Below are 20,132 nucleotides of genomic sequence, written 5' to 3'. Positions count from 1 at the left end.
AGGAGTGAGCTCGACACCACGAGTGAGATAAGAAGTAGTTCAGAGCAGTGAAGGACGCTGTAATGACAGTAAAGTGTGCGCCCGCTCCCTGACCTGCGGAGGGACCACGGCGGCTCCGGCTTTGAAGGCGGCAGCTCTTTGATGTTCCCTGGTTCTGCTTCTGGAGGGCGGATGTTCACACGCAGCAAAACAGACGACACGTCGTTTAGTCTGGTTTCCAGCAGGAGATGTTCCTGCCAGCAGGGGCCAGATAATCCCACATGTTCACGCTGCTGCTTCCTTTGTTCGCGCAAAGTTTCAAGAAATGAACAAAGTGTTCGAGACGAAACGAGGCGGAAGAAGCAAATTTGGTTTTGTAGTTTGATTCGCGGATTAATTTCATCTTTGACTCTGTTTTGCATCAGAAAATACTTGATTATAATATTTCTCTGATATTATGTGACTGGAGGAATGATCTCTGGTTCCTTGTTGAGACTCAGTCACAGACTCGTGACTGCTGCTCCCTCTCTGTTCTCAGCAGGCGAGCGTCACTTCAGGTGAAACCCTCAGCAGCCGCTCACACCAGCCTCAGAATGAATCAACTTCCAGACCAGTCGCCTCCACCCGTGCAAATTAGCACCAATAATGTGCAGAGCCTCGGGTCCTAATTAGTTTCTTTGGCGCGCTGAGTGGAGGGGGTGTTAGTGGACTGAAGCCCGTACAGGTGTCATTAATCCTGCGTTCCTGTGCCACTGCGGCGCCACGGGAGGCGGCGCCCACCTCCCCTCGCCGAACGCAGCTAACGGGTTTAACAAATACTCCAGATAAACGGCGAGCTGCTCGGCCTCACACTGAGGAGGTAAAGAGGGAGGAACTAACGAGAGCTCTTCCTTCAGACTGAAAACACACAGCGGGGGAAACATTCACCACAGTCGCCACAAACAGCCCGACCGCCGCGGCTGTGATGTGTCGGCTGAGCCGTCGGTATCGGCCCCAGATTTCAGCTGCTCGCAGAGACGATGACTTTTTCAACAGCTTCTCTTCTGTGTTTTAAGCTTTTTAATCTTTTGTGCCAAGCATATTTCTTTTTTAAATCACGGATCCCGACAGAAACCGTGAGAGAAGCTGGAGTTTTAAAATACGAGCTGAAGCAGGAGCATCGTACGCTGGAGCTCGGAGAAGAATTAAAACGACCCGGTTGATATGAAACTGTCTGTGGACGTTCAGGTTCCCCAGAGGACGGAGACCTTCAGGACCCCTCTGACCTTCTGAAAACCATCTTCACAACTCAACTCTCAAACTTTAATATCTCTGAGAAAAGCTGATTTCGATGAAATTAAACTCGAATATTCATGTTCCCCAGAGGTTGAAAAAAAACCTGATAACTTCCTTCCTCCTGCTCCACCACATTAACCACCACCCTGTCTCCTGTTAATATCAACATCCAAGCACTGAACAGCCACATTTCATAATCTGGTCTCTGCTCCCCAGAGGAAGAACCCCTTGATTTGGAATAAGATAAATGTCTCTGTTGATAGAATAGTTTAGTTTTACAGCTCTGTTCAGCCTCTGGGGGCCATGAGCAGGAAGTTTACTTGTATTGTGTGATCATGTAATGGTCACATGTCACGTAAAGATAATCTACAAAGTCATTTTAGTGTTGAAGGAACTCATTCTCCACCGTGGAAACCTTTCAGAGGTCTTTGAGAATAACACTCGTGGTTTACTCCTGACGACGTGAATCTGATCCACTTTCTGAAACGCTCCGGTTTCTGTCTGGTTCTGAATGAACCGGTGTCGATGCCTCTAATGATTTTACCTCCTGATCCCACATTGTGTCGTAAAGTCGTAGAGGAGAGAAAAGATGTAATAAAAAGTCTTTATAACTCGGCACCGTCGGTGATGCTCTGGAGTTCAGGTTCCGGCTGTGACGGCGTCGTTCCTCTGTACGTGCGACGGTTTCCAGTCCATCGGGCCGACGGCACGTGAGGATCTGCAGACAGCACGCCGCCGTCAGCAGCTTCCTCCGTCACTGTTTGTGGTATTTACAGCTCTGTACACGGAATACAAGAAAAAACTCAACGAAGAACCAAGAGTTCTCACAACAACTGTGACGAGTGGGAAACAGCTGCGTTCCGGCAGAAGTCCTCGAGGTGACCACGAGCTGATCCTGATAAAAAAATGAACCCGGTTGATTTGATGCAACTTGGCCCAAAAAGGTATTTCCAGGATCCACTGAGAAAAATTAACACAAAAGAAAAAGAGAAATGAATCAAATCCAGAAAAAAATAGGATAGGTAGCATTACACAGTATATTTAAGTAGGATTTACAAGAGGTTCTTTCCCTTCTCCCCCCGAAGGTTGTTTTCTTTTTCTGTTCCAACACAGCGACAAAGCCTAAAGCGACGCACACAAATCCAACTCAAATACGTGAGTAGCTAAATAGTTTCCCATTAAATTATCACAACGATGTGGTGTAGTTTACATTCCGTCCGCGGCAGCAGGCGCCGCGTGTTTTTCTTCAGTTGATTTGAATTAAATCTATTTTACATTTGATTGGTTTCTAGAGGTGGGCGGCGGCGGCGGTGGCAGTGGGCGAGGTGGGCGGGGTCTAAAGCCTTGTACAGTGGATGCAGTTATAAAAAGGAAGAAGGGGAGTCGGTGCTGCGGCACAGCGAGTAATAGGCACAGGGGGCGACAGTGAGGAGGTGGGACGGGCGGTGGCGAGCAGCATCGGGGAATGACCAGGGGAGTACAGGCAGGTGGTTGGGGGCCTTAAGGTGGAGAGCGGCGCCCTCACAGGTAGATCTCCCTCTTGGCGGTCTGGCCGGTGGGAGTGGTCGCCGAGTGGTACTCCACCGCCTGGCTCAGCGGGATCTCCTCCAGCCCACAGTCTTTCCCAGACGAGTCTCCGCCCCCGGGGTAGGCACTGCTGTAGGGGGTCATGAACCGCATGTTGGCCACTTTGGAACCGCTGCCACCTCCGCTGCCGCCGCCGCTGCCCGTCCCGCGCTCCTCCGTCATCAGGGGCTTGGGGCTGCCGTTGGCCATCAGCTGCTCCTGCCCGTCCATCTCCTGGTAAGGCACGAAGGTGGAGAGCGGGGGGGCGTTCTTGGACACCTTGCGGGTGGGGGAAGGCTGACCGGGCATCCAGCAGGAGTCGGAGTGGCCGAACTCGGTGCACTCGTGGGTGCAGTTACCGGTCATCGCCACGTCGGGAAGGGGCCTGAGGTCTGAAGGGAGAGAGACAGAAACAGAGGGAGGAGGATGAGTAACCAGAGAACGGCAGCAGGGGGTGGATATGGTGATGAATCTGGTGATGAACTCCATACAACCACCGTCTGAAGCTACAGCACCAACTCCCACACCCGTCACACACACGTGGAACCCAGTGTTTGTGTTTGTGTCCTCACACACGTCTGCATTTCCCTTTATTACTTTTATTATAAACCTTCTTTGTTGGTTTGTGTTTCACTCATTTTCCAGATGAGTTTCTCAGTGTTTTTAATTTGATATTCTTTTCTCTTTTTCTGTGTTTGGAATTAGTCTTTATTATCTGTATCATTAGGAGTTTCCGTGCAGACGGATGCCTGTTCGTGCTTTGTGGGTTTTGTTCACTGCTTTGCAAAAACAATTTCCTCTGAGATGATAAAGTCTGGAATGAAACTGGATTCGACAGCAGACAGATAAAGGTTTCCAGTCGCAGACATTGGTGCAAATATCTGTGTGTAAATGTTGCTTTTGTTTCCTTAAAACCAACAAACCTGAACGCGGCGGTGTCACAGTTCAGCTGCGAACACGTTGGCAGGAGAGACGCTGATTAAAACTGTCATTATCCCTTTATCCACACTCATGGCTCCCTCCATTGGAGAGAAATTAATTAAAGCTGGCTGTGTATTTTTAAAGTCACTAATAGTTCACAAAGTGCCAGGAACGTCGCTTAATTTGTCGCTGAGAGAACGAAGCCACGTGTGAAGCGGTGGGTGCTGAGCATGAAACAGGATCAGTTTGATGTGAGGACGGAGGAAAAAAGGTTCGTTAAGAAGCTAATTATGATGCACAAACAGCCAATTAGGGAAAAAAACAACGTGAACTGCTTTTTTCTTCACCTGCAGGAAATGACACGATGGAAGATGACGGATACAGACGATGTTTTTATCTCCAGTGGTGTGAATGTTCAGGTTTCTAACCTCTGGGTCCTGTCACATGTTCTCGTGGGGGTTTTAACTTTGAGACGAGCAGGCGGACGGACAGAAGCCGTCAGACGGACGGACATTTAAAAAAGAAATCACAGCTCAGAATGTAAAAAGGTCAGAGATGGAAGCAGAAATATCAATGGGTATGCAGAAAGTAACCTTTCTTCTTCCGTGCGTGACATTAGATCATTCTTTGATACAGGAGGCTGGCAGGGGCGGGGGCGCCGGTCCTCGCGGGTAACGGCGCTTATTTCCCAAAATGCCCTTCGCTTCATGCATAATTGAAATTCATTGCCTCCTTTTTTTGCAAAAGCAGCTACAGTCGGCTTTTCTGTCTGTTTGCAGGTTGATGTGCACGTTCTAATCCCGCGGAGTGCTGAGTAGTGACCGCGCTCTTTTTTTTTTTTTGGCTTCTTTTAAATTCCGCTCCCCACATTCTCACGGCCGCCTTCGCCGTGGATTTTAGTTTTTAAGCACTTCCCATGCAAAAGCAATGTGCTTGCAAAAATGTTAAGTCATGTGCGAGTGGCTGTTTAATAAAGTGCTTTGCCTCTGAACCTCGTGTCAGCAGCCGGCTGATGGAGCACGGACGCCTCAGAGCTGCACGGCCGAGCAGAGGCGGAACTCAACTCACTGCAGCAACAACGCAGCAGCAACAATGACGGATAAAAGGCCTCAGCCGCCCAGTTCAGCCTGTGGGGGAAGTTTACTGGTCAACAACCACAGCATTTGACCCCTGACTTTGTGCCTGTTAACACTGTTGGAGGTTTTTCATCTCATTTCCACCAACAGTTGCTTCCAGATATTGTTTTTTGGTCCATATCCCATTCGCTCACATGGAGGAGGCAGAGTTTATGATCCTAACTGCAGCTTCTTGTGGAGCCAGACGTCCTCCATCTTTATTTAAAGTCTATGAACTGAGGCCATGACTACACAAACATGGATATATCTAAGGAGACATGAGGAGTCCCACCTTCTTCTCCTAATATGAGTAATATTTGTTTATATATTGATTTCATTAGTGGCAAAATAAATGATTAATATTTGATGATTTGTGATTTATTCTTCTCTTTCGATGGCCCCTGCACCAACATGAAGGACTGATGTTTCTATGAAAAGCATTTTTCCTTTTCTGAATATCTTTTAAGTCATTTCCATGAAATTTGCTGTCTTCGTTGTTCACAGAAGAGAAAGCAGGTGAAGTCTTCTGCCCCAAACTGCCCCGAGGCCGCAGAGATCCTGGGGCATGAGAAGGAAGCAGCACTAACACAGGAAATCAACAAGTGAGACCTGATCTTCACCTCAGTCCTCAGGGAGGTGGTGTCAAAGTCTAATCCATCAAATAAGAGAACTCTTAGTAAATATGTTAATTATTGAACCACACATTGAACCTGGGGTCGTGAAGCACTGCAGCACATGAGACCCTTTAGATTATCTCCACGTCTTCAACAGGATGTTTAAAACTCAGCAGAGTTTCTGTCTGAACAAAAATAAAATCCTCCTGTAAACATCTCGATCAGAATAAACAGTCTCATTCTGGGAGACATTTACTTTGAAAGAGCTTCGGGATCCGTCCACAGCAGAAAATCTGCGTCGCACAGACGCTGTTTGTGAAACCCCGTCTCCTTTGTGTTCACGTCCTGAGCTCAGTCTCACGCTCGACACGCCATCTGTTGCTGTTCGTCACTGACGAGCTCCTGACACGTGTCAGAGTGGAGCGTCTGTCTCCGGGGACCCGTCTTTGAACGTTTACGAGCGTGAGACGAGAACAAACAGGAAGCTGACGTTCAATCGCTGCAGCCGTAGTGACACGTGATCACAAAGCACGCGTCACATCAACGGGAAATACGCTACTCATGTCATACATGTGTCATTTATGTGTGTCACATATTGTACTGTACAAACATACAAGTAAAGTAATAAATAAAGAGATAAGGAAACAAAACTATTGTTAGTTGAGTTTGCACAAACTTTAAATATAGCATCAATTAAAACTGGAGCAAGTTCAGAAGCAGAAAACATTCATGTGTGTAAAATGTGTTTCTCTGTAGTTCTGCTGTGTATTTATAGACGTGTCAATTCAAAGATGTTTGTTATGTTTTCATATTCAACAGCGTGTTTGTACAGAATCTGTGTTGTATATACGATCATTAATACAACTTCTGAATATAGAATCTAAATGTGCATCAATAACATGGTGAAAAAAGACCAGGGGCCAACGTGACCTCGTGTTCAGACCCTCGCAAAGTGATCTGTAGCTCTAACGACGGGATTCAGCGCCGAGGCCATGTGGCTCGTGTTCGATCCTAATTAAGCACAAGAACTAATTGGCTCCGATCTGAGATGAAGCTAATTGGAGAGCACGATGGGAGAAGGAGTTTGTGGCGGTGAGGGGGGGGGGGTTGTGATGGACTCTGTTAACAAGGCCTTCCTCTGACGGTGGCTCCGCCTCCACGCGCCCTCGGCCCAGACCCTCATCAAAGACGCTGTGAAGGTTGATCAGACGCTGACTTCAGCTGTTTTTCCTGCTCTGACTCTCATCAGAAACTTCATGTGATGACTGAAGGTGATTTATTTGTTTTGAACATTAATAATCCATCAACAGTTTAGATGTCGAGACACAAAGAGGAAGACGTTAGCGTGTAAATAAACAAGTGTCAGAGAAAGAGAAATATTCCTGTCGTCGGGTAATGAGGACGAAGCTAATGATTTCTGTGACCTCTTCACTTTCCCTCCTCTCCGACCGGTAATTCAACATCACAACTTGTACACACACAAACAAAATCTATAGTTATCGGTTATATTTCCATAAAGTTTCACGTGTAAACTCGTGACCAGACGATAGATTCTATGGATTGTAATGACGTGTCCTCTGGTGTCGTCCTCGGGACAAACTGTTTAATACCTCACAGGAAAACGTGGCGGCAGCAGCAGGATTTCTTTCCGATGGAATTTACTTCCACTGAGGTTCATTGGTGGAGCATCTTGGAGTTTAGATTATTCATAACATCTGGTTCTGTCCCCACCCTAGTGGTGGTATGTAGTATGACGGTAAGGAGGAGGACATATTACAGATAAATAATTAGTTTGTTTTGTGTATTATCTTATATTTCTTACTCTGTCAGGACTTAAAACCGCTGGTGTTGTTCCATCCAGACGTGGCAGAACAGTTGTGACTTCAGATTTCTCGTCAGAAGTTTGAAAAGTTCTGGGTTAACCCCCGAGAGGAGGAGGAGCTATCTGCCCCCTCTGGTGGATCTTGGCGGCGGCGGCGCTGTCAGGCGGCCATAACGCCGTATCCAAGGTTCCCTCCATTAGTCAAGGCTTTCTGAAAATGGAGTAGCCCTCCTGAGTTCCTTTCTCCCACTGCAGCCCTCATCTCCACTCCTGAGTTCCAGTTAACCCCGGGGACCCTCGCTCGCCCTGGCGGCCTCTCTCTCTGCATAATACACTCTGCTACCTTGGTCACCGGTTTTCCGGTCAAACTAATTAGATTTCAGAGTCCCCACTTGGGAAGATGTCAGTGGTATGAAATGGAAATAATTTCCAGATGAGTATCTGACATTTTACGCTGTCAACTGGAGTAAAGAGCGGATTGGCTCTCCTCTTCCCCTCTTCCCCTCCTCCTCCTCCTCCTCCTCCTCCTCCATCTCCTCCTCCTCTTCCTCTTCTTTTCCGCTCCATCACTTTACTCGTAGAGATATGCTAAATCCTCCAGCTTCCCCTCTCTGCTCGGTCCTCGGTGATAACTGGAAGCAAATGTACACAAAAGAGAGCTTCTCTTTTTTTTCTGCTTCTGCTTGAAGTGTTAATGTGTTTAATTACTTTGAATCGTGTGCGTGCGTGTGTGTGTGTGTGTGTGTGTGTGTGTGTGTGTGTGTGTGTGTGTGTGTGTGTGTTGCAGTAAAAGCTGCAGCAGGAAAAACCTTCAATTAACGCCTTTTCTCCGTCGATGACAATGGCTCTGATTTATCTTATAGGAACAATAGAGGAGAGGAAGGAGGAAGGAACGCTCAAAGACGTCCAGGAGGAAGCGAACGACCTGCTGCTGCTTCCCCCGCCGCAATCTGAGGCGCCGCCATCAGCCCACACACACCAGGACACGTCAGAAACAAGTCACCGACTTAGACTCGTTTAAAGAAGATGAAGACTTCAAGGTTTTACTAACAATCGTGGTTTTCTAGATGGTCGCCGTGTCAGAGGAGGTGAACTCCTGTCGTGACCTGACGAGCAGATGTGTTGGACTACAGGCTCCACTTTCATGACAAGGTGTAAACAGTTGGGGGCGTCCAAATCCAGTTTGAATCCAGTGGATTATGTTTAACAGCGAAGGGAAGAGTCGCTGCAGATTAAATAATTAGACGAATTGGCGAGAACTAGCCAATCAGAGAGCAGGACAGATTAGTCAGAGGTTTCTTCTTTCTTATTTGACCTGCAGACGTCATACAGACAATATGTGTTTAATATGTTGCTATGAAACAACCACAGTATAATTCTGTGTGTGTGTCTGTGTGTCTGTGTGTGTGATGGAGACACACAAAGCCACACAGTAATGCAAACACACCACGTTGCAAACCTCCATCTGTATTCATGGTTGCACAGTTCTCACTTCAATGATGCGTCCAATCAAACACACACACACACACACACACACACACACACACACACACACACACACACACACACACACACACACACACACACACAGTGTACGTTCCGCCAGCGGCTCACAGAGATCCTGGTGTGTCAGTGTGTGCCGCACTCTCTGTTCCTATTAAGATTTTACAATCATCAGTTTAAAAACCTTTTTCCAAACCTCACTTTCTAATGTGATGACTCTGGTAACAACGCACTCGATTCATCGAAATGTCCGAGATCATCAGCGAGGCAGCGAAGTCTGACGACGTAATCAACACGGCACAAATATATTCAGCTCCGCCGTCTGCACCGATGCTTTTTATGATTCCTCCAAATGAAAACTGCGTGTTCCCCTTTAGGTCCAGTCTGTTCGCCGCTTCGACACTAAGTGAAATATCCCCACAGATATTTGAGGGATCACGATGATATTCACACGACACAGGAAAACAAATATTGAGGACGGCGGGTTTACAAACGGGTGAAGAATGTTTTCCTCATATGATCGAGTGGCCGCAGCAGTTCATGATTTATTTCTGTTCAAATCTAAAGACGTTTAGGTTCCAAAGTATAAACACACAGTTTTAATTCTGACCAACGTCAAGTTGAATTTAAAACTTCAAACTCAGTAAATATGTTGTTGGCAGTTTTTACATCTGTGTTTTTTATGTTTCAAGGTTAAACATCTGTCTCTGACAACGTAACGTCACTCTGATAACAATCTGTCGGGAAGCTGTCAATCATCTCGTCCAATTGCTTCTCTGTTATCAAATGACTGATTAAAACCAATATTTCGCTGTTGTCCATAAAGTTGTAACCATCCACCCAGACAGTTACACCTCATAGTTTCAGCAGCAGTAACACTCGTCTTTCACTCATTAGTCTGTGTACCTGTCACTCAGAATCTGTTGCGCCTGAGGGGGGGGTGCTCATGTGTGTGTGCACCCCCCCGACACGCATCACATCCTTCCACCAAGTTTCATGGAAATCCATCCAGTGGATTTTGCATAATCCTGCTAACGAACAGACACACGGACAAAACGTAACCTCCTTGGCAGATGTAATAAATAAATCAAAAATTAAATAAGAGACTGAGGCTGCTGCCGCTCTAATCCAGGTACCCCCATCCCCTCTCTCTCTCTCTCTCTCTCTCTCTCTCTCTCTCTCTCTCTCTCTCTCTCTCTCTGACCCCCTCGTCTGTCTCTGTGTGGAAACCTTGCCGGCTCTAATTAAACTTTGGGCAGATTAGAACTTTGCCTTGTCAGTCTTTATTCATGCTTAAACAAGTTATTACTTTTTGAGAAATTAAATTAGCCGGCAATTAATTAATCGACACAGAGCTGGGAAAGGGGGCCGAGGGGAGGAGGGACGGGGGGAGGAAGAGAGGGAGGAGGGGGATGAAAGTGGAGGAGAAGAAAAGGGGGGGTTTGGCAGAAAATGAAGGAAAAGGAGACAGATTCATCTCAAAGAGCGAGAAAAGAAAGAAAGAAAGAAAGAAAGAAAGAAAGAAAGAAAGAAAGAAAGAAAGAGGATATTAGATATTTCAATGTCACTCGCTCTTTCACTAATTAGCAGGAGAGAACGATGAAGATCAAAATCATTTGTTTTTTTTTTATTTCAAACATCAACAGTCGATGCTCTCAGATGCCAAACCCCCCCCCTGTTTCATACAGAGAAGTTATTAGACAGACAACCCCCCCCCATTGTTTCCTAAATCCAAAATTAATTCACCCTCTGACTTTTCTGAAGATGCAACAAAAATCAAACAGGCAGAAAATCCACACTCCTATATTTAAGTATTTCGCCCTCTTCCTCCTTTTTTTATTTCCTTTCATTACTTATATCTTCCTTCATTCACAACTTCTGACTCCTTCCTCTCATCTTCAGTTTCCTGTTTCAAGTATTTCATTTTTCACATCAAACTATATATTTTATGTATAAAAAACATTGATTTGTGTTCCTTTCTTCTCTCTCTTCCTTCCTCCATCATCCATCTTTGTCGTTACAACACATTTACGATATAATAACGTATGTCTTCACATAATCGTATGTTTGAATGGATTTCCTCCTTTCCTGTTTCCTCCCTATGATCCCACTCAGTCTGTGTTGCTCCTTCCTTTCTTTGAGAGCACAGCACAATCCTGAAACGTGATATGAAATCTGACGACTTAAAATTTCATCTAAAGTCTGAACTCACGTCCTTTCCTCGTCTATAACTCAGCATCTCTCGCTCCTGCAGACTCACCTGACGCTCACATCTCTCCTGCTGTTCCATCACTTTGTTAATTCAGGTCAAATTAAAGCTTCAACATCCTCCCAGCTGATCAACAAGCAGCTGCAGCATCTGCACAGGATTTGAACCTGTCAATATGGCCGCCGCCGCCGCCGTCACAGCAGGAGCAGCAGCGGTGGTATAGCTCGGATAATGATGTGACGCGAGGATGGTTCCACCGGCCGAGTGTGAGCAGCAGACGAAGCTGCAGCAGCTCGACTGTGACCAGGATTTTAAATTCAGGGGATCAAACCTGAATTATCAATGTTCTCACCCATGTCCGACTGTTGGTTTGTGGGTTTGTCAGCAGGATTACACACAAACTACCGAGGAGATTTACACCAAACTTGGTGGACGGATGGAACAAGAAGGAACTCATTCAATGTTGTGAGGTTCTTCTATTTTTTTCTTTCACATTATGAGATAAGATACAATTTTTGGGACATTTTCCCTGATTTCCGAGATAATTATTCACTGATCTTGAAAAAGGTGAAGACATGTTCAGGAAACTGATATTCTGGTTATTTTTGTGCATTAAATCATCCATTATCTAAACCCTCAGATATCAGTTTGGCACTGAAAGTCTGGTCTGATTCATTATCTCATTTACTTCTTCTCTTTACTTCAAATTATACTTATTTAATTTCACCATCATATGTTGCTTGACACTAAGAAAAAGCTTTTTCTCTTCATGCTGATATCGTCGTATATTTTACAGCAGCTTGATCTGGAAGCTACAAGTTTCTGATGAAATATCCAAACCACCGTGTTTCCATTACAATTTATTCTCTAGACTTAAGATCACATATTTAACATATTTAACATCTGTGTGATTTTGGGTAAGTGTGTGTATCGCTGCTGGTGGAAGCTCAGCGTGAGGCAGCGCCGCCGAGCCGCCGGCTCTGACCCGATGTATGTTTGCTTCCATGCGACTCCACCGAGCAGCATCTGTGTTTCCTGCCCCGCGTCCGTCTGCCAGGTCGCAGCTCAGGAGGAGAACTGTCCTCCACTCTGATTAATTAGCAGCAAGCAGCGTTAAACTGGCTCTTTAGCGTCAGGTGGACGAGTTAATAAGGGAAAAAATAAAAACTGCTTTTGGCTGAAGCTCAGAGAAACCGGAGCGAAGCTGCTGCTGCGGCTCCGGAGCAGAAAGACGCGGAGTAAAGTTTGTATTTGTAGCGTTTTGTGTTTGAGAGCAGCGGCTGAGAATGAACCAAAGCTACTGCAATAGAAACCGCCCAAAGCTATATCAAGTACAATAACACAGCAGCTTCTCCTGACCATAAATATTTGACCACTGCACCCTGGTGTGTGTATCGGTGTGTGTGTGTGTGTGTTGAGGCTGAATGTGTGTGTGTATTTGTGTGTGTGAAACAGAGAGAGGGGTCATTAAAGATGCAGAGGAACATGGTTTGTGTTTGCTTTGAATGCACAAACTGACCTGAATACACAAACTGTGGCTGGGATCAGAACTGGCAGCCGCAGCGCATCTGCATCTGTTTAACGGGAAACTCACTCTCCTCTCGTTTCTTATTTTAATTTTATTTATTTTTCATAAAAACTGGATCTCACTTTATTAATATCATGCAGGCGGCAGTTGTTCTGCAAACAAGGAGAATGAACGAACGACTTCATTTCTTTTGTCTCGTTTACGGAGATAAATTACCAACGTGTCTCCGACGAGCTGTCGTCGACAGGTTCCACGTTTTCTCTGCAGAAACATTCACTCGATGTTCTGGGGCAAAATTTTATAAATGGTTGAAAGGAAAAAGTGTCCAGACCGAATAAAAATAAAGAAGGAAATAATGAGCTTCTTATTGTGGAGTTCCCTCGTCTGAGTTTAGTGATTTCTCGCAGGTGAACCCCTGAGTCTGTGAGCATCGTCTCCTGGACGCCTGGGAGTCGATTATCATTCCTCCATGCGCTGTTCGTTCTCCAATTGGAGGCCTGGGAACCCATTACTGTCTCAAAACCTGCACCCCAGAGATCATTATCGTCTCTAAATGGACAAGAAGGTGCATTAATGTTTCTACGTTGACACGAGGAGGTCTATTATGGTCTGTATGTGGACACCTGAGTCCATTCACGACTCCGTGTGGACACCTGAGTCTAATTTAGTCTCTACCTGGACACTGGGGAGTCAGTTTTAGTCACTACCTGGACATCATCCAGTATCATGAGTCCATTAAGTCTCTGTGTAGGTATTTGAGTCAGTTGTTTTCTTAACGTAGACGTAACTATTAAAAGGTGAATTTATGCTCAACATTAGAACTTCAGAACTCAGAACTTCTACTGTAAATTAGCCGTGTGAAACCTGGACTAAACTCTACTTCCTCCACACATTATGTTTGGGGAAGATCGTAAAACATTTATCAAACCAGCAGCGGCGCTGAAGCCTCGTGATCACTCCTGACGGGAGTGATGGACACAACAACTGTAATAAGCTCCAGATTGTTTAGAAGACACTCGGTGTTTCTTCCTTTAATGTTTCAGCGGAGACAGAGACGTGACTCTTGTGAATTCGCTGTCACAGCAGACTTACAGACCTGTCAATGTTGTTTTCCATGCATCAAACAATCACTAATGCTGCAGGTTTAAAGTCTTTCTGTTTACGCCCGTCGCTTGAAGTTAACTCGCACACACATCAAACTGGAAGCTGAGACCAAACCCAGTGACCCTCTGCACGACTGAAGCAGCCGTCGTCCCAACTGTAAATAACATCAACCCACCGGAAAATAAAATGTATTCATTAATTAATAAAGAATAAAACCTGAGACACCTGCAGATCAGATCTGAGAAAGGACCGAATTAGCAGTGAAAGTAATCTCACAGCGAGAGAAACGCCAACCAGTCAATTATTAATAGTCCAGAGGAAAAAAGAGCACACACACACACACAGACAGACACACACACACACACACACACACACACACACGTTTGTACTTCTATTTAGTGACGACACTTATTGGCCTAATACATTCTCAAGCCTCTAACCCTAACTTTAACCATCACAACTAGTCAGAACGTCCTCACTCTGCAGGTTGTAGGCTCAGAATGGTCCTCACAGAGACATCAGTACAACTACACACACACACACACACACACACACACACACACACTCACTCCCCGTGGAATCAGCCTACTATGAAGGAAAAATTCAATTATCCTACAAAAGTGAATAAATTTGCAGCATCGCAGCCTGCGGGTGTAGCTCCTGCTTCCATTTCTCTGGATGCATTTGGGGATTGTGTGTGTGTGTGTGTGTGTGTGTGTGTGTGTGTGTGTGTGTGCGTGTGTGTGTGTGTGTGCGTGTGTGTGTGTAATGAGCACTCTGGCACTATGAGCCGCTGATGTTCCAGTTAAAGCTTCCCACTGTTTCTGCTGCCGTTTAATAAAAAGAAAAATAGGACATTTATCTGCAGAAACACACAAAGTTTAACTGAATTCAACTCAGTTAACCACAATAAAAATCAACTCACTAACTAAACTAGTTGATAAAGAGTGAAGGAGGCGGAAGCAGCAGGTTTTTATAACGTGGAAGATTCCATCTGATAATCTGGAATACAGGTCGTTCTCTTCTGGACCAGTGTCCTGTGTCCCAACTCGACCACCGTACAGAGCTCAACCCGTGTTTTCACCGAGGGGCCATTCCTTATCCATCTCACGTGGTAACTGTGCGACTGTGTCAAGTCGACTTCAGTCCTGTTAACGCTCGGCCGTCATCAGAGTGGATTCCTCTCGTTTGTCAGCGGCAGGTTTTGGTGTTCGCTCACTGATCACTTCTGTCTTTTCTCGACTCCAGACCGATTGTGCGCTCGCCGTGACGACTGTCAGCGGCGCCGCTCCGAGCCGCTTCCCGTTTTGATCCGACGGGAACAGTCTACCTGCAGCTGACTGATGGCTTCTCGCATCCCTCCTCGCTCGGCTGAGTGACGCCGCCGACAGATTGATGCTGACACGTATGACCAGGCGCGGAAAACAACATGTGACAGGCATGTTGAGGAGCAGGAGCGAGATGACAAGCTGTACAGGAAGTGTTTTGTTGTATTCAGGTGTTTCAACACAGCCTAATCTCAGGGGAAATTTATTTACGCTCCGAGAAACGCCAGCATAGATTTTTCATTTTATGTTCACAAACAAGAGGATTTCATTCAATTAAACTATAGAAACCACAACAACAGTTAGGTTTTTAAAATTAACAAACAAGGAGAAATATTATTATATTACATTATATTATTAAAAAGTATTTGTGTTCATATTTTACCATTTGATTAATACAAGATTCATCCTCCGTTACTCACGGAAACACAACGAGAGACATTATAAGATAAAACTATCGTCCTCTTTATGTTTAAAGAACTGAAACTGTGCAGACATCCTGTTTCTGTGAAAAATAAACTTTGTCGTTTCCTACAGTGAAATGAAGTTTACTTTTTTAATGACGGAAATAATGTGTGACACATTTTCCCCTCTCCGCTGCTGGAAGTGTAAAAAGTAAGAGAAATGGAGTCCGTCAATGTGAATCGACGCTGGAGCTCGACGTCTCTGGAGGAAAAGCTGCTTTACCAACTGAACCTTCCAGAGGAGAAGTGGTTCAGTGCAGCCGCAGCTGAAGAAAGAGCTGCACTGCTGCATAATGCAGAGGAAAGAATGGAAGTCAAGTTTATTTACTGTACAAAGCACCTTTCTGCAGGAGACGTGACAAAGGGCTTCACAGTAAAAGACTAAATCAAATACGGACAGTAATAACTAAAACTTTTAGAACCTCGGAACTCAAAGTGAAAATGAAACTCTGGTGTCTTTGGACTTTTTAATTTTTTTATTTCACCAGGTCCTGATTAAAAATCTTGCGACAGCTTTCTCTTCTTCCTCCGAGAGTTCGGGGACAAGATGAAAAGACAGTTACAGTGAAGACGGTGTTTGTCTTTTAGTGTCTTTGCTGCTGTCATGTTTTTAGCTTTCTAATGAAGCCCACAGGGAGGGAGGCTGATGATGACATCAGCTAATGGAGATCCTCCTAAAATCAATAAATCAATTCCACATGTGATTCAACAGAAGAACGAGCGATGATCTCCTTCTCAGATTGATGAGACATTGTTGAGCTGAACTCAGCAGAAAGTGGAATAACACAAATGAATCAAACACGTTCTGATGAGGACTTGAAAGCCTCATTGATGCCGACCCCTGGATCTCAGACAACAGGAAGAGGAAGAGGAAGAGGAAGTGCGCTCTTACTACGGTGAAGCACAGAGCAGTGGACATTAATCACTGTTCTTCATATCACATGATCTTCATCTGAAGATTGAGTTGTTTTGGAAGTCAACAGTAAAAAACTCTTCTGAAAAATGACACATTTCAACATCTGGACACATCTGCTGAAGACCGTGAGAAGTCATCTAAAGTTCTTCACTAGCTACTCAACGAACAAGTGTTTCCGAACACAACCACAACCGGGCCCAGGACCGAACCCTGGGGTACACCGCGAGGCAGAACTGCAGCTGAGGACACAGTCACCAGAACTGGATCAAAACCTCAGGTATTTATAACAAAGATAAAAGTGATTTGATAGAAATGACACTTTCCCAGTCTTCAGGGTCTGTCAGAGTCGGACCGGTGAAACCTTGACGCTCGGAGAAGAGAATAATACCAATGATTCATCGTTTTTTTTCAACAATCTGACAGTCGGCTCCACTCTGACTTCTCTCTTTGGTGTTCGCAATTATTAGATGACAGAAAATAACACAAAGAAACAGCCTTTTAATTCAACATCCACGTCCTTCTCCTCCGTCCGTCTCTCCTTTCTTTATCTCCTCCTTTATTCTAACCTCCTCTTATGCAGTTATTTGTGTTTTCTACTTTACTTTGTTTACAGATTCCTCCCTTCTCTTGTCCATCCGTCTTTCATCCTCTGTCGTTTTTTCCCTTTGTGGCTTGCTCACTTTTTTCCTCCCCCATCCTCAGCTTTGTTTCTACCTGCATCTCTGCCTCTCTCAGACCCAGTGTCCCATCAGGCTTTGTTCTTCCTCTCTGCAGCATCTACAGCCAGCGGGAAGGAAGAGGGACCCGACCTGCTGAGATCAAAGTTGACTCTGTCTGCATGAGAGTGTTTTAAAAAAGAAACAGTGCAGAAGGGAGGATGTGCAGGGAGAGTTTGGTGATGAGTCCGTCCTCAGTCTGAGACATGAGCGGTGAAGAGCTCAGACGATCAGGTGATACAAAGTAAGAAAAGGTTTATGAAGTAAGAGCTTGATCAGAGAGATTATACCAGATCAGTAAAATGCCAAAGATACCAGAAGGTCCATGTTCAAATGAAACTCTGCGATCGTTTGTGCAAATCTTCTGAAAGTTTACGGATACGGACAAAACAGACGTAACGGAGCAGTACCACCAGAAATCATGTGGGGGCAGTGTTGTCAATAGTTCAAGCAAGACGACTAAAATACAAATACTGTCATGACCCGATCAGTTTGTATCAGCACCAAGTGAAGAACACACAGTTTACACTCATCAGCCTGACGCTGACTTACACACGCAGTATTATCCAGCTACTAACTTTATATTTCTATTCCTTTAGAGTTAAAGGAAGTAAGGAAAGGAAGTAAGGAAAGGAAGGAAGGAGAAGATGAATGAGCGTTTGTGACAAATGCAGAAACAAACAGAGACTCCAGAGAGTTGACTGTGATTCTCCGCTTCAGGCCACAGCTGATCTCCTGACACACACAGACAGACAGACAGACACACACACACACACACACACACACACACACACACACACACACACACACACACACACACACACAGACAGACACGCACACAGAAACCTTTCTTCCAGCGTCCCACTGCATTTCTCTGAGCTACTTCCCAGGTTGCAAAGGTCATCAGAACGCCTGCAGCTAAACCTGAACCAGACCTTACAGCTGTGAGTGTGAGTGTGAGTGTGTGTGTGTGTGTGTGTGTGTGTGTGTGTGTGTGTGTGTGTGTGTGTGTGTGTGTGTGTGTGTGTGAGTGTGTGTGTGTGTGTCTGTGTGAATCCGAAAATCTATATGTGAATCTCACAGAGGAGCGTTGACTCATCCTGCACCTGTACTGCTCTCTCTGTGTGTGTGTGTGTTTGTGTGTGTTTGTGTTTGTGTGTTTGCGTGTTTGCTTCCATCTATTCTCAACTTTTTCAACTTGAAATAACAAATAAAAACACAATTAAATGATCATTTTTTTGTTTTCATGTGTGGGTGGACCAGATGATGCATTCAGGTACGGTCGGCACTTTACACCGTTCAGCTCAACGCTCACTGCTTTTTATAATTTGGGACAAACACAACGTTGTGTGTGTGTGTGTGTGTGTGTGTGTGTGTGTGTGTGTGTGTGTGTGTGTGTGTGTGTGTGTTGAGAGCTGCCAGTTACTCAGCAGGTGTTAACATAATAACATCTACAGAACAAAATGAAGCTGGCAGCTCCAGGAATGATGATTCTTGTCGGGGACAGTTTAAAACATGAACGAAGAGGAAGTGTCTCATATCGATGTGTGTGTGATGTCATGGGAAGTCACAGCTTGTCTGCTCGCAGACAAAATATCAACCAACAGATTAGATGATGTTTTCACACAGACGTCCAAAATGGTTTTGAAAAAATATGAACAAATATCAGTTTTTTGATATTTTCTTGATTTATGTTAAAACCTGTGTCGTTGTGTTTACTGACTCTGAAGAGCAGAGGGACGAACTGTGGTTGTTTAAATCAGTCAGGAGGAAGAAGACGAGGAGGAGGAAGAGGAGGAGGAAAAGGAAGAGGAAGCAGATGAGGAAGAGGAGGAAGAGGAGGAGGAAGAGGAGGAAGAGGCTGGGATTTTGTTGTTGCTGATGATTCTATTCTATTACCCTCCCTCTCTCTCTTCATCAGTTCAGACCATCTGTATGGACGCTTTTCTGTGAACGAGTTGGCAGGCGATCAGTGTGTGTGTGTCTGTGTGTGTGTCTGTCTGTGTGTGTGTGGGTGTGTGTGTGTGTGTGTCAGGAAGGGTTGCCAGATCAATAGGCAGCAGGGGCCCCAGTGACTTATGTGATAGATCAGCACTACAGAGCTGCTGGTAGCGCTGATAACACACACACACACACACACACACACACACACACACACACACACACACACACACACACACACACACACACACACAGACAGACACTTACTTCCTATTTATAGTCTGTTTACATCTAAACTACTGCAGAGGGTCAGAGGTTACACATGAAGCGATACATTCTGTGTGTGTGTGTGTGTGTGTGTGTGTGTGTGTGTGTGTGTGTTTGCTCATTTGGATGCAGAGTGCTGAGCTGGTCGGCATCTTGTTTAGAGAGCGACCATATGTTAGCTACACACACACACACACACACACACACACACACACACACACACACACACACACACACACACAGCGATCATGAAAACACAAACAGACTCAGTAAGTTTCAGATCTCGTCAAACTTTTAAGACTGTTTACGTCTCCTCACATTATTTAAATCTTAATAAAACCCTTCGTATTACTGACAGTTGATTGTTTACTTGTTTCCCATCGAGCCGCCACACGTCGTCAAATTCTCACTCAGCTGTTCGTTCTGTCTCTTTCAAATATCAACACAGTTTAAATAAAGACGATTTGAACCAAGTGTCTCCTGGAGAAGACGTTTCTACTGCCACTACTGTCACTACGGGCCACAAATACAAAGATAAATAAAATATATATATAGAAATGTCAGTGATTGTTGTGTAATTATTAGCAGTCGTCCTGCTCCACGTGTTAATCTTTCCAGCACAGATACACATCGTGTCTTGGGACTCTGATAATGTAAAATTAATTGCTTGACAAAGCTGAACAAAGATATATCTGTGAATAAATATGTTCCAAAATATACAATGTTTAAATTAACTCCCCAATGGGATGTGTCTAATCTCTGGAACCCCTGGTTGGCAGATTAAAACCAGCGCACTGAGACTGGCTGTGGCGTTTATCAGCCTTCTCCTCTCTGGTTGATTAATTTAAAGTTATTACCTGACTTTAG

At 45.0% G+C, this 20,132-nt stretch overlaps 1 protein-coding gene across 1 annotated transcript in view; it reads right to left on the bottom strand.

The window, feature by feature from the left end:
* The window catches only part of LOC118112310 (protocadherin-1), a 159,444-nt gene that overhangs the window by 773 nt on the left and 138,539 nt on the right, over nucleotides 1-20,132 (bottom strand). Inside the window, exon 5 of the mRNA XM_035161512.2 lies at nucleotides 1-3,212. This exon is cut by the window's left edge and continues 773 nt beyond it. Within this exon, the coding sequence (XP_035017403.1) occupies nucleotides 2,776-3,212 (437 nt within the window). The 3' untranslated portion in view covers nucleotides 1-2,775. The remainder of the gene's footprint in view (nucleotides 3,213-20,132) is intronic.

Source organism: Hippoglossus stenolepis, chromosome 7 (genome assembly GCF_022539355.2).
Source record: "Hippoglossus stenolepis isolate QCI-W04-F060 chromosome 7, HSTE1.2, whole genome shotgun sequence".
In the NCBI taxonomy this organism is placed as follows: Eukaryota; Metazoa; Chordata; class Actinopteri; order Pleuronectiformes; family Pleuronectidae; genus Hippoglossus; species Hippoglossus stenolepis.
This window is presented reverse-complemented; position numbering and strand designations above follow the sequence as displayed.